We start from the raw sequence: 18,389 nt of genomic DNA, 5'->3' as shown, positions 1-18,389 counted from the left end.
CTAGAATCTAGACACAACACAATACACAATAAAACACGATAATCACTTCGCACTCATACCACGACATTAAAATACATGAATAACATTCAGAATAACAGTTCGAACAGAATACTACCTGGAATACGGGAAACAGAATACATGAATTTTCTCGAGAACAGAACTGACTAGAACAGGAACTAGATGCACTGCTGAAACAGTACGAAACTTACCGGTCTCATACAGAGACACGTCAGGACCCGCATCCACCGAAGTGGACACTTCGTTTGTGGGACTGTGTACCACCAACCCACGGACCAGAGTCAATTAGATTGACCCTGTCTAGATACTACCCCAGCAACGGTACTCACCGGGCAGCAAGAACGGAAGGCCTCGGACTGGACTGGACTGCTTCGACGCCGGACGGACGAACTTCGGACTTCTGTTACAGGTGGGCCTCCGGATACCTCGGACCTTGGACTCTCGGCTTGGGCTCTGGTCGGGACTCGCCGCGTTCCTCCACCGCCTCGTCTGGATGCTGGACCGCCATCTCCGTCTCCTCCGTGGGCCTGAGGGATACTTGAAGCAGAAATATCTGCACGTGCACGGTATGGTTCCGTCACGGCTGCAGAGGGTCAGGGGGCCGGCGTGGCTTCACCGGCGCGTGGGGAAAGGGCAAGTCCCTGTTCGGGCGCCATTATGTGGTAAATAAATAAATAATACCTCTATTTTTGGATGAATAAATGAATAACAGATAGCTCAATAAATAAGAGTCAAGATTCGAGGTAGTAGGAGTTTGCAGGTTTATTACAGCATAAAGGACAGGAACAGGACAACCTGCACGGGAACAGGATGGCAGCGCTGCCGGGGGCAGAATCGGGACAAGGGAATCTGGGATGAGCGCGCTAACATTTAATAACAATGCACGATCATATATACTAAAACAGTTGCATTACAGTACATAGGATAGGCGGAGCAGTGGGTGTGGTCAATAGCAGTCGCGAAAGATAAGGGTGAAAGTAGGTGTAACAGAGGCGTATACATAGACATGTGATGCAAACGTAACAGAATATGTCATGAATGGGGCGGAAACATGGAGGGGGCTACCTAAGGAGCCGGGACCTCTGACCTAATGGTGCGCGCAAACTGGCAATGACGTGTTACTAGGAGAAGCTGGGGGCTTCGAACTCTGTGCTAGGAGCAGAGACTGAAGTCTGGAGAGTCAGGGCGACATGTACCTAAGCAGTATCTAGTATCTGATGTTTAGAGAACATGTTGATAGAATCCAAAAGTTATCGGGGTAAAGGCTAACAGACTCTAAGAATGGTGCATGCATTATTCTACATGTAGTGCGTGATGAAGAATATTAAATGACCATTAAATACAGTATTTCTCCTACGTGGAGACGTAAAGGCTAGACAATGACGGAAACTATTGATGCAGTTCAGTAGCTTAGGAATGCAGAGAAGGAGGACTGAACTGATAACTGGAATCATAACATACTCTTGGCAGACTCAGAGGCAGAGCCAGGCTGAGCCGGGCACTGCGAGGCAGGAAGTAAGTGAAGGGTCGAGGATACAGGTGGGGGCCGTATCGCTCCTCAGCGAGGCTCAGGAGACAGGAGCTGAATCTGGTGTCCGGGCCCTTTTGAGGCCTAGAAATGGGGACTTTACAATGGAATAACGAGCACACTGAGAAACGTGGCAACGTAACTTTACATAGGCCTGATATTCGTAGTATTCACGAGAACTGGAAACTGACATACTAGAGGTGGACACAACTGTAATTGCGTCTTTAATCGAACATAGGGAATACATATGCATATTAATCATGCACAGATAACATATGATGGAGGACTCGTAGGGACACAGAACATGGCAAAATTTACTTTTCCACAAACCAGTAAACCTCTGTCACCGGTCATGGCCATTTACGAGGGTCAGATACTCCCGGCTGCATTATATGGCTGGGAGCTCTGGGGGTTCGAAAATGTTTCGGATCTAACCACAGCGGAAAATAAGTTTCTGAGGGATGTGGTGGCTCTCCCTGTTTCTACCCTGTTGATCCCCTTGCGGCTAGATTTGGGTAGACGAGCCTTAAAAGATCTAGTGAGGTTGCGCCCACTGCTCTTTTGGGTTCGTCTAAGAAGAACTAAGGAGCTTGCCAAATATGCCGAAGGGTTGGATGACCTAATATTGCTTGATACTGGCAATAAGATTGGTTGGCTGTACAATGTGAGGCACCTACTTTTCCAATTGGGATTGAGAGATGTGTGGGAGACCCAAATGCCTCCGCCCAAACTAGTGATTAAGAAGCTATATTGGGATTGGGTGCAGGTGGAGGCTACACGCAGCGGGGCAGGGGGTTCACTCACTGAACGGTTCTTAGAGTTCAAGTGGGCTAAGAAGTTGGAACCCTTCCTCGATCTTATAACTAAGCCACTAGACAGAGCCCTATATCTAAAACTAAGGTACGGGACCCTCCCAGTGTATGAATTCACTGTGAGGTGGTCTAACTCTGGTGGCCCTTCGCGATCTTGCCCCGGTTGTGCGGCCCCCAAAGAAGTCTGTGGCCCACCTACTTTTTGCCTGCCCCGCTTACAAAGTGGCACGGAAGATTTGGCTGAAACCAGTATGCAGGGGGTTGGGACTGAGGTGCCACAGACTGGCCTTACGAGTACTCTCTAAAGACTCATCATCTACTGCCACGATATGCGGGGTGGCAAAATTCTTGAGTAGTGCTTGGCTGACACGCTCAAGGTTATTGAAGCTGTACGCTAGGCCACCAAGTGACGAGATTGGTTGTAATTGAAGGTCTTCCACTACTACATAATGAAATGTTGAGAATGTCTGACGAAGGTCCATACTAACTGTATTGTTACATCTGTGTTTATAATTTAATCATGTTTTATTGATGATAGTTAATATCTTTTTAGTGTGGGGAATGTACCCTTTTAATGTGTAAAATGTACTCTTTTATGGTGAGCAATTTTACCGAATAAAGATATTCAACAGCATAAAATGAATTTCGTAGTGCGCCCTGCATCACATTTTGCGATGCAGGGCGCGCAACAAAATTAGTTTAATTAATTTGTTTACTTCCCTGCAATCATCCATATTCCGGTGTTTACCACCCCCCACCCTGCCCCTCCCACCGCCCCGTCTCCCTGCCCCACGGGCCGTGGCTGTTCCTCAGAATGCAACCATTAACTGCATCAGAAACTTTATTAACCACACCCAACCGATTACATCATTCTCCGACGGAGTCCATCAGGGACCAGAAGGGTCTGCTATTCATATTCACAAGACACTACAAAAAAAGCAATTTTTAAAGATTTATCATACCTTTAAATGTTTCATCATTTACATAATCATTCTTTCAATGGCTCAACCTATGTTTTGGTTTCCCACCTCAAGCGTCTCATGGCTGTGTAAATAAACGTTTGCTTTAACGGTGCACGAGTATGACATGCAGTTGTGCATCAGACAACTGTGTGACATGTAGCAAAAAAAATATACGAGACAGGCGTGTTTGCAACAGGCAGGCAGCCTGGTGCAGGCGTGTATGCGGATCGGGCGTGACAGAAAGATCTCTCGGTACATATGATAGAAAACGTGCTCGTGTTAACTGCGTGCTTAGGCAGGCAGGTGTCCGGTAGGCGTCTAAGACAGGTGTTGGCCCCTTCTGAGACAGAGGTCCCAGACAACTTCCCGTGTCCCGCACCGCGGCGGACGCTGCCGAGTGACGCAGACTCAACTCTTGGAAGTTCAGGAAGAGGGGCGGTGACTGGATCTGCGTGAGAGGTCAACGCAGCATGACACGAACGTCCCGGACGTCTTATGAGTGACAGTTGCCCTGGCCTATGAGCGTACTGAAAATCTCTGCGCACACTAATCATGGAAAGGGAAGTGGCTGCTGGGCGGGGCTTGCGTGCGTCAGGCTAGGTGAGGGCAGTTCCTGCTGGAAGGCTTGCTCTGCTCCCACGGTGCTTTACCCGGGACTTGCACCGCACTTAGGGCTTCTGGCAGCGCGGGAGCAGCGGCGGACATGACACAGGCCGGGTCCGAGCTGCTGCCCGACGGCTTCGAAGATGAGATAGATTCCGTAATCCCGCGGTCTCCTGTGCCCGCCCAAGGGTCTGCTGCTCTCAGGCTCTTCGGTGACGCTGGGAACGACCGGCTGGACTTCAAGCTGGCGGCTGCTGTGCTGTCCCCAGGAGGATGTGGGGGCTCCGGGAGTGACGAGGAAGAAGTGTCTGAGGTGAGCAACCCCTTGATATGCCTGGGCCAGAGGCGGTCTCTCTTTCGGGCCTGCCCCCCCGACACCGGGCACTGCCCCCTGCATTAGTTACCACCCACCCCTCACTCCAAGGGCAGCCATGACCTGTTTACAGCATTGAGTACACAGTCCTAATCCCTTCAATAACATTGAGTACATCAACCCTCATCTCCTTCGGCCACTGCCACCATACACTGTGTTGTGACCCTCACATCTGTCACACCAGCTACAGTTGTGACCCTTCCCAAAATCACCGCTCACTCCCCACTGGCACCCACTAACACCAGGACCCCTTCAGGATTCAGCAGAGTAATCCACCTGGGCACGATTGCTGTGACTTCAGCCAGGCACGATTTACAGCTCTACACCTCTTACCCAATATTGCGTAAAGCCACACACCCCTAATTTAACTCTGGGTACAGCTCTCTTTATCACAGTTACACAGCATGTAGCCACAGTACCCCGACATAACATTGCTCTTTTCTGCACGCACGTTAATTACTCTTGTCATACCAGATACAACCACAGGTACAAGTGTGGCCGTTGATCTCGCATACAAAAGAGCACTGACCTCTTACACAGTGTGTGGTTCTTTCTCACATCAAAACGGACACTCGATTGTCACAACACAGCAGTAAACGCATCTGTGCACAGGTACTCCCCAGTCTCTCTACCCATATTTAATACAGTTCTAATCACCCCGTCTACTTCACCTGGCACAGCTCTTTGTCATAGGGTATCGAACTTGTTCCTGCTAAATCGGGCACTATTGTGACCCTTTACTCAGTCCTTCAAACCTTTCCAGGTATTGGTTTCTGGCACAGGAATGAGCTTTGCCCACTGGATTCGACCAGGACAACAACCCTCTTTTAATTGTTAAATCATTTTCTTTTCTTAAGTCTTTTTATCCCGACACTGCTTCAGAATGCAGATTGCTAAAAGGGAGGTGGGTGGAAGTCAGGTGAAGCGGTTGGCTTTTATTCTCTGCACCTAGCACCCACTCCAATGTGGTGCTCATCATGCTTTCTGCTGTGTTATTTAGGTCTGATTTGCAAGAAGAGTACCCGCATGGTTGAGTCTTTTTTATGCATTTTGAGTTTTAATTGTATGCTTGAAGGCTTGACTCCAAGCACCCTAACGCATTGTGATTCAGTTTGTTAGTGGCTTTCACCGGGCAAAAACTGTACAGAGCTGAAGAATAAAGACACTGAACAAGGATCCAGCATCAGCTGTCTTGGCTAGGTACATGGCATCAATCAGTGAAGCTTTTTTTTTAAATCTTTTACCTGTGGAAGTTTGTGAAGTACTACAAACATCAGCTGCTTTAGTTGTGTAGAACAAAGATGGAGATGTTAAGCATGACCTGAGTTTAAGACGATCGTTCCAAAAAGGTGGTGAAGAATGAAGATGATACTCTTTGGTATCTTTCTTTTAATGGAAAAGCTTCAGTTGTCTCCTTTGATGGAAAAGTCTCTGACTTGAAGCTCATGCATGTACATGTCCTGGGCATATGGTCGGATGTAGGTTTTAGCATGTATTGCTATCCGTGTTATAGTGCAGGTACCTGCCCATTTAAAGCACTGGTGTTCTAGTGCCTAGCTTGAGCAATGAAGACCAATCACTGAACATAACTTGTGGTTTTGAGCCTCTTTGGAACTTTAGGAAGTCACTCTGGTCTCAGGAGGAGAGGACGAGCATTTCAGAGGCTGGGACTTGTAACCTACGGAGAAATGCTGCAGAATCTACCTGCTAACACAGGTGGCTGAGTTCCAAGTTTGCAGCACCTGTTCTTTGGTGCCTTGTTGGTTTGTGGTTGATGGAGACTTAAGTTAAATATCCAGTGTTGTTTCCATGGAATGACGTGAACAATACAAACCGTCTTAAATTGTGAGTTTTCTTAAATTGGTGTGTTGTGAAGGCATGTGTAGCGTTATGTGATTGCTGCATTGACCTCCGCAGAGGAGCTCACCAGCATGGCTTTGAACCCTTTACATCTCAGCAAGTATTTTCATGTTGCAAGAGGATACTGTTGCCACAGTTTAGATGAGAAGACCTATCAGAAAGGCCCCATACATTGGGAGGAATACAGGCAATGTGGAGGACACCCTGGAGCAATTGCAGATAAGAAAATCAACTCGAAGGTAGCAGTAGTTTACATCAATAGCACATCCCTTGACAGCACTATAGGATCAGTAAGTCCAAATGGTACGTCTAAAATACCTAGTAATATGTCATGAGTGTTTCACACTGTGCCCTACAACCTGCTAACCAATGGGGGTTACATGCATTGTAACTCCAACTAGGTTACATTTGAATTATAACAACACCAGAGCACTCGCAACCAGTAACAAAATAGATTAGCACTACCTTGAAGGAATAAACAGTCAAGAAACACGTTCATTTTCTCCCAGGATATATTCTCCAAATTTCGGTACCGGTGTAATCTTTGTCACTACTGTTTGAGAGTGCTTCATTGTTGTTATATTGTTACAATAGCGGATGATCAAAGATGCACTTGGTTACTGTTTTCATTCAGACTGAAATTAAGATTTTGGTTGAAAATGGCAACCTCACTGCGAACCTTTGTACTGGCAGTGGCAATAGAACCAAGAAATATAGTGAAACAAACAAAGGAGTGTACATCGTCAACAATCATTAGCTGACCTTTGGCAGTTTAGGCGAAGTCGCTTCTTGTATTTTACAACAGCCTAAGCAATCTGAATCGCAGAGTATTAAAACAAACTTGGGATGCTGACATATGTTACTGCACACTTCCCTGGCCACTATAGCAGTCTGTCTCATTATGAGGTCCAATGTACGTGATTTCCTGACTTGTGTGCTGGGATCCATTTGTCCTCTCTATATTACATAGAGGTTTCTGCACCCTGGTGTGATTTAGGGTGCTCCCAGCTGTTCTAGGTTGCAGACGTAAATGCAAATGATGCAAAGTAGGCCTTATAAGTAAAGAGCCAACCTAGTGCTACCATGTCCAGGTTTTCAGATCCAGGAGCTCCTGTCCTGTATTCCAAGGTAGCGATCATGTTCGGATAAGGTCACACAGAATAGTCTTTGGTCCCTTTACATCCTTGAGAGTTGTTGGCCCAGAGCAAATTTTCATACAAAAACACATGCCTTCGCCAGTATTTTCATAGACAAAAATGAGTAATGCCTAAAGTATAATTCAATTAGTACTTAACAAAAAAGTTGTATTGACACATCACAAACTTTTTATGAAAAAAAGACTTTGGATGAAAGAACAGCAAACAGACTAAACTCAGATATTTGTGTAATTGTTGTATTTCAACAAAAATTATATTGAAGTTAAATTTACATAAAACTGTATACAATATTAACACAGGTACAATCCACATATAATAAATACTTAGTTAAAATAGCATGAAAAATGTTGAAAACAAGTACATTACATGTTAGAAATTGGATTGTATTGCTACTAGTATGCCATGCTGATCTCGCTCAATCGGGCTTACTGTTTTCGTCCCAGAGCTTAAGGGCCAGATGCATTTCTTTTACAGTATTGCCCACGGATTTCGGTATAAAGTGCTAAAATTAAAATAAGAGTGTCTCTGACATTGTTTCATATGCCCTCCACATTAATCATGGATTTTAGATATGTTTCCTGAGCATCAAGTAGTGCTGGACATAAGCACATTACGTATTTAATGGACACCTGGGCTGACTTACACAGCCTGCAAATACTGTCAGTTTGACACTTTGATTTCCAGACACCATCAAAATCCTTGAAGGGGAGATAGTAGTAATAAATAAAAAAGCCAAAAATGCAAGGAGGCAATCTTCTCCAGAGGCTGCATATTAAAATCAAGATAAGATTGCATTGACGGAGTAAAAGTTTCAATGGTGTACTTAATGTGCTTATATCTTGTTGCTGCCTCAGGATCCCTGTGCAGACTTGAGGAATTGACACCCTTTTTTACCATTAACTTCCAAGATATTCTGAACCTGCTTGCTAATGTCACTATGAGGGGGAGATTGTAATTGATCAGCTTCTTTGGGACTGACTTTTCTGAAAAAGGTACTTTCCCCTCTTTCCCACCACCCCCAGATGGCGTTAACGCTTAATTAATAAATGCTCTTATGGTATTGATTACTGCCTCCATAGAATCTATAAAGCAAACCATTCAGTTGATTTCAACTAAAGTAGGCAAAAGAGTCAAGTCTAGTTTCAGTCATAAATGTCACATAGAGGTTGATTGCCTTAGACGTAGAAGTCTTCGAATACAATTCAAAAAGATTGAGTCTAGCTTTTAGATAGTTGTATAAGAGTACAGGAATAATCTTTGTTTTATGACTTCCAACAAAGAACCTATCTCTCCACCACGTAAACTGTGGAAAACCTTTTTAGTGCTTCCGTAGTACTAGTAATTCTACACCTTAATTTCTCGGCACAACATTTGCAATTTTACCTTTTTATTTATTGTAACACCCAAGTAAGTGTATTCCTGGACCTTTTTTTATCGTAATGCTACCTATCTTCAGATAAACTTAGAACTCTTTTGACCAAAGGACATTCCCTTAGCTATGTTCCTATTAATGTAAAGGTTGTTTTCCACATTGTGTGATTGAAATTTGGGCAAGAAGAATGGTGAAGGAATCAATATCACCTCTGAATCCTTTTGATTGCGTTTTTAATTTGACCTGAAGGTAATAAAAAAATGGTTGGGCCAAGATCATATTTTGTAACTGATTAAAACCAAGGTTCCAAACTATTATTTTACCTTTCCTCACAATGAGATCTTCCTTGCCTAAATATTTGCCTGCTTTAAATTCCACATTCCAGGACATAACAATGGGTTAACCCAATAAGCCGTAGGACCTAGGTACCAGGTACTGAATGGAGGAGTCTGAGGTACATTTTAAAAGAACCTGTGTTTTAGCCAAGTTCACCTTTATAGCCAGAGAATTCCTCAAAAGTATGCGCTTCAAGAGAAGTCTGAGTAAAAGCTGTTGCCGGTTTAGTAGAAAAGATTGCCACATCATCAGCATATGCATTCAGTTTAAGTTATCGATCCCCAAATGCCCATCATTGGATATCTGTATTCCTAAGAAGGGACTGCAGATAGGGTTCTATGTAGAGCGAAAATAAAGGTAGAGAGTGGGCACCCCGGTCTTGTCCCACAATAACTACGGAAAAACTTGAAAAAGCTCCCAGCAATGCGAATCTGGCACATGGGATTTTATAAAGTGCCTGGGTTGATCTCACAAAATCTTATCCTATACAGGGCCGGACTGGGAACAGCAACCAGCCCTGGCAGGTTGCTTCTCCACCGGACCTGAGAACGGGAGTGGAGGGGGTTGTTAGCCGCTAAGCACTGCTCCCGCTTTTCATACAGAGGGCCGATTTTGCAGCACTGCTGCAAAAGAGTCACCCTGTAAGAAAAGCAGCCCCCTGCGGCCACAAAACCAGCCCCCGCCCATCCGGCCTCCGGGGAAATGCCCGGTACCCGCTACGGCCAATCCGGTGCTGCTCCTATACCGAAAGTAGACAATGTGACCCACAAGCAGTCCCAGACAAAGCTGTAGTATGCCTTCTCCGCATCAAGTAATATCATGCCCATATTCATATTGCATTTGTCAGCAATATCGAATGCAGCAATTGCTGTATTAATATGCTCTTTGGTATCCCTACCTGGGCCACAGCCATGTTGCTGTGAGGATGCTAACCCTGAGATCAGTGGAGCAAGGCGGCAGGCTAAAGTTTTAGCAAACCATTTTGCATCTGTATTAATCAGTGAAATGGGCCTATAAGAACCCAGATCATCGGCTGGTTTATCCTTCTTTTTTTTAATAAAAGAAAACCACAATATTAGTTGTATTCCAGCTATCTTGGGATAATCCCTACCTCTGAATAGATTGTATAACAGAGAAAAATTCCAATCTCTATAAATGTTTTATAATACTCTGTAGGAAGCGCATCCTCCCCTGCAGCCTTGCCCGATGGTACAGCCATAAGTGCTGCCTCGATTTCCAGTCTTGAGATTTTTGTCCTCAGGTTAAATGTCTGCTCCTCAGTAAGAGAGGGCAAATGACCTTGTTGAATATACTCCCGGCACTTTCCAGAGTCCAACATCTGTGACTGCCTGTACAGCTTACTGTAAAACTGAGAACATTGTTCCAAAATAAGTTAAGGTTTTGAATAGACTCTACCTTCTAATCCCTTAATAGCCTGAATACTACCCTTTGTTTGTTGTTATACGATTTGATATGCTAAAACTCTACTGACCCTTTCCCCATATTCATATTGAAGCTTTCTATACTTTACAAATCTAGCGGCCACCTGTTCCTTCAATCTACGCCCAGCACAAGATCGCACTTCTAACAGTTGACCAAATACTTGACGTTCATCTGTAGCGCCTTGAGTAATTTTAAGGGTGGAGAAGTGTGGCTCACTGGTTAGAGGAGGCAGACCTGGAAGCAGAGGTCAGCCCGGGACCAGGGTTCAATTCCCGGCTCGGCGGGGTCTTGAGTCCTAAAATGTCCATGGACTCGACAATTCTCGCTCCGGTGCCTACTCGATTCACAGGTTCACACTCTGCGACTCTGGGCAATAGCTTGCTTAATCTCCACAACGGCCCCTCGCGGCGGGATGCCTGGCTTTCACCTTGCGGATACCCTGCCGGGGTTATCGAACAGGGGAATACCAGGACGGGTTCCCTAAGCAAGCGCTTAGAAACCACTTGGTGATTTGCGCTATATAAATTCCTGTACATTTACATTTACAAGGGTGTGTAACCTCAAATAGACCAACCGTTTGACGAAGAGAATAAGCTTCTTCGGTAATAGCTCTATTTTGCTTGACCACAAATTGCAGCGAACATATGCGTTCATTGTATTCCATACTATTGTAGGGCAAGCCGATCCTTAATTAATAATTAAAAAATCCCTAAGTAAGCCTGAAATAGACTGTATATACTCACTATTTGTTAGTAAGTGGCAAGAGAAAGTAAGCCCAAAACTATGGGGCTTCTCCCATTTCAGATAAAGTGAAAAATTAAAATAGATTGAATTATGATCCGAAACTACCCTTGGGCATACAGTCATTTCCATATTCTCTAGCAGCATACCTTTAGTAAAAACCATGTCTATCCTCAAGCACTGCTTGTGAGGTTGGGAATAGTATGTATAGCCAGGATAGAATAGATGGAGAGTCCGCCGAGCATCACAGATACCACATAGCTTAATCATATGATTAAGGGAGACCCTAGTTCTGGGTTTACAAGAGATGGTCCTATGGATAGTAGAATCAGTGCTATAGGTCATTACATAATTCAAATCGTCCATTAAAATCAATCCTCCCGCCCAGTCCATTCAAGTGGAAGTGTATCAAATATTTCAGGGTCATCGATATTTGAACTGTAGACAACGAAAAGCACATATTTAAATGAATGTAGGGTCAGTTGCACCAGTACCCATCTACCCCCAGGGTCAGCCGCAGTGTTTAATATCTGACCATGGAGTTTTTTTTAGCAGGATGGACAGCCACCCTCCCCCTTATGATGTCTGGGATGTGGAGGCAACTATATTATAGTCCAACTGTCTAAGTAGGGCCCTGTCCTTATATGCCAGGTGAGTCTCCATGAGTGCCACCAAATGAGGTTCATAATATCCGATCTCCTCTCTGACCAGTTGTCGCGTAGGCCGTGCATTCATCCCGGTCACATTCCAGCACATGCATTGAATCTGGGACATCTTAACCATCTATACAGTATAAAAGGATCTGAAGCCGCCTATCTTGACATTCCAGTACAAACTTTGCATATCAGTTAATAAGCTTAACATACATCCTGTATGACTTCGCTTGTCTGTGACCAGTTTCCATCTCCCCCAGCCCTCCACAGTTGTACGAACCTGCCAACAATTGGCATTCAGTGATATCCAGCATCGACCCCGCCACACCACCCAGCACTCCAAGAAAAATACCCCACCATCCCGTTCCCTGAGGGAGGGATCACCCCAATCTGGGGCTGTCAATGAAAAGTGGCCTGAAAAAGAGCTCTCCACCCATCCACCACCACCCTACCGCACAGTAGAAAGAAATATAGAAAGAAGATAGAGGAGAGATCAAATAAGAGAGCGATCCGAAAAAAGAAAATCATAGTTTTTCGTCTTATCATCCACCACCCCTTATTGGCCATCTGCATAAGGAATACAAGCAAGACAGCCCAACTATACTCAGTTCAATTAAATTATGCTTATTCGTCCCCTTTAGCAGTGCAAGAGCCTGCGCCGTGTCTTCTGCAGAGAAGCAGAACTGAGACCGTCCATCCTTAATTTTAAGGCAAGCAGGTTCCTGTAGAAATACTTGTGCGCCAGTAGCCTTCAATGGATCAAAAACTGTGAGAGCTTCCACCTCCGGTCCATTGTGGAACTACATAGATCTGACTGGGCAACAATTGACAAGCTATCAACTGAAACCAGGGATGTTGGTCGTGCAGTGAGGGAGATGGCCTGTCTCAGTAGAAAGTTCCCGATGTATATCAGCATAGGCCAAGGCCCTGCCCCTTAGAGCCAGAAGTATTTCGGGTGAGAGGGAGCCGGTGAGCACGTTGTATTTATGAATCCAAGTCCCAGTCATTTAGATCTGGAAAGGCCCTTCTACATAATTGTACCATGTACTGCCGAGGATCAGAGCCTTCCTTGCCATACGGTATCCCGGAAATCCTCAAATTATTTCTCCTATGCCAGTTCTCAATGTCGTCGATCTTGGCTTGGAGAAATTTGAGCTGGCTTCCGTGACTCTCGATAGACTTGGCTGTTGTCACTGCCGTCTTCACACTCTGGGCCACTTTTTCCTGTAAATCACTCCCATCCGTTGTAAGATTGCTAATTTGACTGGAGACCTCCTCCAGTGATTATTGCATCCGCACATTTTCTGCTCTTGCCCGAGTATAATAGGCCTGTGCCTCAGCCCGATGTACCTGTAGGGGTAACATGAATGAGCTTAACAATGGTTCCTGCACAGCCTCTTCAACCACTCCCACCAACTCTCCTTGGTCGTAGAAAAGGGAGAATGATCCGATAGTGTCCCAGAGGATATATCCGAGGGAAAGCCGATATTCGAGGTGGCGTATGTATGCTGAGAATGTTGGGCATGTAGCTCAGCGCGTCGTTTCTCGCCTACAGGACCGGGAAACTGGGCAGATAATCGAGAAATGATGGATATTACTTCTCCCTTAGAAGATACCCATTTCCTAAGTTGACCGCCCTTTGGAGCCTGGTCGCTGGCTTTGCCAAACTCCTGCTGTTTTGCAGGTTTAGGATGGGGCGCACTTGGTCTGCATATTTCCTCTGCTTAGAGTGTTCTGCTGCAATTCACTTTTTAGGAAGCACCCCCCTTGGATAGATGGAACGTGCAACATGCTATTCTCAGACTGCGACATTGAGGCTTTCGCACCCCTTGGGCAGATAGATGATTGCTTTCGGCAGTCATTATTAAATCTGCCTCTGCCTTACAGTGATACCTTAACACATCTAAACTTCCCCCCCAGTTAATGTCCTCTATATCCTCCCTTGGAGTAGAGCATGGCTGACCATCATTGGCCGTGTCCCTCCCAGGTAAACGAAGGATATCAGAAACAGTACTTACATTTTCTGGCTGTGTTGTACTTAACAAAGCCTCTGTGACTTCCTGCAGAGCTGACACTCTATCACCAGCAAGTGAGAGCCCTGTTTGAAGAGAAGTCGAAGAGCCAGGGCCGGAAGTTTGCTAGGGATTTGACATAGGCTTAGCACTGCAGCAATCTTGCACACAGCCCTGGTCCTGGCCCAAATCCTGAACCTGGCTAGGGAACAGTGGAGGAAGAGGTGGGGTCATCGCCAGTGTACCTGATGCTGCTGCCGCAATCAGGGTTTCTGCCAAATGTGATACTTCTACTTGGATGCAGCCTCAATCAAATCTTGTACTGCCCCTATTTTAAGGAGCTTTAGGATAGGGTACCCCAATTGTGAGAATGTAGTAGCCAGAGGTGCTGCTGCTAGACTGGATTCTGCGTCCTCCTCCAGCTCAGTGGCAGGTTCCATAGAATGGGTTCTTGTCACCCCTCGTTTCCCGCGGTCTCCCCGGGAGACATTGGCTTTCTGTGGAGCCATTACAGAATACTGAAGAATGGCTCTTATAAAATGGAGCTGAGAGCAGGCATACTTGGCCATGTACTCATTTGACTGCCGACCTGATGCATCAGCCGGTAACCAGCAAAAAAACCACAGCCTCAATGCTGGTCGCACATTAGTTCAAGAGCAGAAAAGAACCAGTCGAGAAACGTCGTCTGAGGAGCAGCGTCCAGCACGCTGCTTCTGGATTCACTAACCTGGTGGTGAGCGGGGAAACATGGAGCAGAGTGGAGCTCTCTGTGGAATCAGCCAGCCATCTTTATCCCTGACATCGAAAACCGAATGCATTCCATGTGTACATCAACTACAATGTATGAGCATTAGACTTAAAATGGTACTCCATTTTTCACAAATTGTCAGAATACATTATACGAACTATATTAACTGTAGAAAAATAAATGGAGGTTATATAATGCAAAGCTTATCTTGCAAGGTCTTTGCCATATCCTTTTCTTATTTAGGTTTTCCTATCAGTTCAGTTGACATATCGGCTTGCTCTGTTCTTGCCTTTTATTTTATAAGTCTCAAAGTTTTTTTTAAAGTTGATTCTCATGACAATATGCAAGTCTATTCAATTCTATTTATTTCGGTCATAAATGTGACCATAAAAGCACACACAAAATGCAACAATCCAATACTTTAAAATTATAAAAAAGGTAACTATACAATTTTTAAAAAACCAGGGGCAAGCAATACCCCAAAATTCCATGAATTGTTTCACATGGCAAAAACAATAAAATGCACACTAACTATTATCTTACATAGCAGGCTGGTACATATATAGTATAAAGCATGGTGCCATGAATGTAAAGTTGTTTGAATAAAGTGTGTGTTACTTCCAATATAAAATAGGACCTTTCAGTTAAAACATCAACAATTTTCTACTACTAATTGCACATATTTGGAATGAACAGATGTTCACACAATTAGATGGGGAATAGAGTTGTTGCAAATACACCAGGGCTCAACTAGAGGTTCTGATTCCTCCCCTTTCTTATGATGGAATTAAATACCTTTTTTTTAAGATCTATTTAAAAAGTTTCAACAGAAAGTAAAATGCAACAGACTTTGTGAGGATGATTCATTGCAGGGACATATCAGTAATTTTGAGGGCCCAAATTGGTGAAGGGGGAAACCAAGATGTCACCTCACAAATCCTAACCTAAACCTAGTGAGCAGTTGTCTATCCCAAGAGCTATCAAGCCACTCTAAGTATGGTTCCAGGGATGAGGAAGTATGAACCTCAGCATAATCTTTGACGAACCATTTATTGAATTCGTGGTCCTCCCTCATGGCTCTCTCTGCTTTTTCTTAAATGCAGATTTGATAAAAGCCAAAGCTGTTTTTGTTATGGTGGAAGGATTGGTAAAAAGGATGGGCCTACCCAACTTTGTCAAATCAGATTTGATGTAGTCAAACCAAGGAATTTTCAGTCATTAATATTCTTTCTATTCAGCGAAGCATGGGAATTTTCCCAGATAGAAATTCACAGAAGCATGGGAACAAGCTTAATGGTATCCTCTGCATACTTTAACCCAAGCTTCTGATGTATGATATAGGTAGAGCATGTAGGTGGAACACCCAAAAGTTACCTAAGCACCCAATTTTGCTCCATTTGAAGGGGGCTTGTGTTTGAGTATCCCCCAGATTCTTGAACTATATGTAAGGACCGTGAGACACTTTGTCTTATAAACTTCCAGGAGAGGGTATACAGGTTTTTTTCCTAATGCTTTTGGCCGTATTAAAATTGTCGGCTGCAAGCTTGAAAATTTCTTCCTCACATTAACAATACTTGGTCCCCCAATTACTCCTAGCCTCCACAACTACCCCCAAGTATGAAAAATCCTCAGTTTGGGCAACAGAATGACCTTTAAGTTAATACCCAGCATCTTAGTGTTTAGGCTTGCAAACCATAATAAGTCTTCATTTGATTTGTAACCAAGCCCAGTGTCGCCAAAAGAGATACAAATTCTTGGAATAAAACATTAAGACACTTTAGGGCACGGGTACTCGTAGTACGGCCCAGCAAGCCTTCCGTGGCAGCCCTCGGACCAGGAGACATCATCGTACCCGTGTTTCAAAAATACATTTTCAAAGAGTGTCTGTAAACACTGCCGGTTGCAGAGACACTCGGAGAGACTGCTGCTCTGTGGGGGCCGGGCGATTCATTCCAGCGAGGCCAGAGTGGAACTGCAGGGGCCTAAGAGGAGGTGAAATACAGCAAAGCCCCATTCACATGCAAATTGTCTTTTTAAAGACCTGTGAAGTGCTCGGGTGGGGCTGTGTGTCTGTGCGCGCTGGAGAAGCTGGCTGGGGAAGCTGTCTCAGCCCGGGTTACACACAGGCAGGGTGAGGTGACAGAGGGAGGTAGAGGGACAGAGACAGAGGGAGGGAGGGAGGGAAAGGGAGACCGAGACATGGAGACAGAGGGAGGGCGACGGAGGGAGGGAGGGCGACGGAGGGAGGGAGGGCGACGGAGGGAGGGAGGGGAATTGAGGGAGTGAGGGAGGGGGATTGAGGGAGGGAGTGAGGGAAGGGGATTGAGGGAGTAAGGGGAGAGAGGGAGGGAGTGAGGGAAGGGGAGAGAGGGAAGGGGAGGGAGGGGGTGAAGGAGGGGGAGGGAGGGGGTGAAGGAGGGGGGAGGGACGGGGTGAAGGAGGGGGGAGGGACGGGGTGAAGGAGGGGGGAGGGATGGGGTGAAGGAGGGGGGAGGGACGGGGAGTGAGGGACGGGGAGTGAGGGAGGGAGGGAGGGAGTGAGGGAAGGGGAGTGAGGGAGAAGGAGGGAGGGAGTGAGACAGTCCGAGTGAGTTATACAGAGGGCGACAGGGAGGAAGAGACAGGGAGATAGAGGGATGGAGGGAGAGAGGCAGAGATATATATATAGATAGATAGATAGATAGATAGATAGATGCCGGGTCTGGTAGCTCAGTGGACGAAGGCGTCCGCTGCAGGGACCTGTGTTCAACCTCATGGTCAGTTTTTTTTGTTGCTCTAGCCCTGCCCCCTCCCCCACTGCCCCCACCCCCACCGTTGCGGCCCTCGGACACAAACCACACTGTAAATTTGGCCCTGAGAGAAAGTTTGTGAGTACCCATGCTTTAGGGGTTCTAGATAATAGAACTGCATTATCTGCGTATAATAAACTAGGATTTTTTTTCCTGCCAAATGAGGATGTGTCTTATACTGTATTTGAATGGGCTGTGCCAAGCCATTGCTATACAGAAGGAACAATACGGGACCAGGACGCAGCCCTATCGCACCCCTCTCTCCAGCTTAAAGCATTCTGTCCATTCGCCTGACTGGCCGAACCTCACTCATGCTAACAGGTTCTAATGTAAGGCTCTCAAAAACTACACCAGATCGTCTGCCACCCCCAGGTCAGTTGAGATCTCCCATCATTTTGACCTGACCACCCTGTCAAAGGCTCAAGAAAGACCCATGAAGGCCAGGCATATGGTGTCTTGCCTTGCTACAGTATATTTACTGACCAACAGATGTAAATTTAGGCATTGCTCCATTGTGCCGATTCCCTCATGAAATCCGTACTGTACCACAGCAGCATGTCTGTCGCCTATCAGCAGGCATATTGGCCTTTTGCATCCAGCGGATTACTGGTTTCCCTTCTTAAAAGTTGGCACTATTACGGCAGTGTGCCATGTCTACGGGAGACCCACTTTGCAGACAGCATTAACGCAGTTACAAAAGATGGGGGCCCAAAGATCTAGTGATAATTTATATAGGTCCATAAGAACACCGTCTTGCCCCAGACCCTTATTGGAAAGCCTCTTATTAATTGCCTTGAAGATTTTATCATAAGTAACTTCGAGGACTAGTGGGAAGACCACCTCCCCCTCCTTGATAATGATTTGGGGCCCTCATGCGGCAAACCTCTTTAAAATGACTCCCTATAAGTGTCCTCAATGAATCTAACAAGGGGGAAGGTAGAAGTGTGAGGAAATAGGATCTTGGAATAGAATTAAAAGAGCT

The 18,389-nt window shown here is 45.4% G+C and overlaps 1 protein-coding gene across 1 annotated transcript in view; it reads left to right on the top strand.

Annotated features, from left to right (window-relative positions):
* The first annotated feature begins 3,891 nt into the window (after positions 1 to 3,891).
* ANKHD1 (ankyrin repeat and KH domain containing 1) overlaps positions 3,892 to 18,389 on the top strand; it is a 1,380,661-nt gene continuing 1,366,163 nt past the window's right edge. The window contains exon 1 of the mRNA XM_078653327.1: positions 3,892 to 4,236. Within this exon, the coding sequence (XP_078509453.1) occupies positions 4,024 to 4,236 (213 nt within the window). The 5' untranslated portion in view covers positions 3,892 to 4,023. The remainder of the gene's footprint in view (positions 4,237 to 18,389) is intronic.

This window comes from Lissotriton helveticus, chromosome 7 (genome assembly GCF_964261635.1).
Source record: "Lissotriton helveticus chromosome 7, aLisHel1.1, whole genome shotgun sequence".
NCBI classification, from domain to species: domain Eukaryota; kingdom Metazoa; phylum Chordata; class Amphibia; order Caudata; family Salamandridae; genus Lissotriton; species Lissotriton helveticus.
Note: the sequence above shows the minus strand (reverse complement) of the source record. Positions and strands in the feature narration are given on the sequence as shown.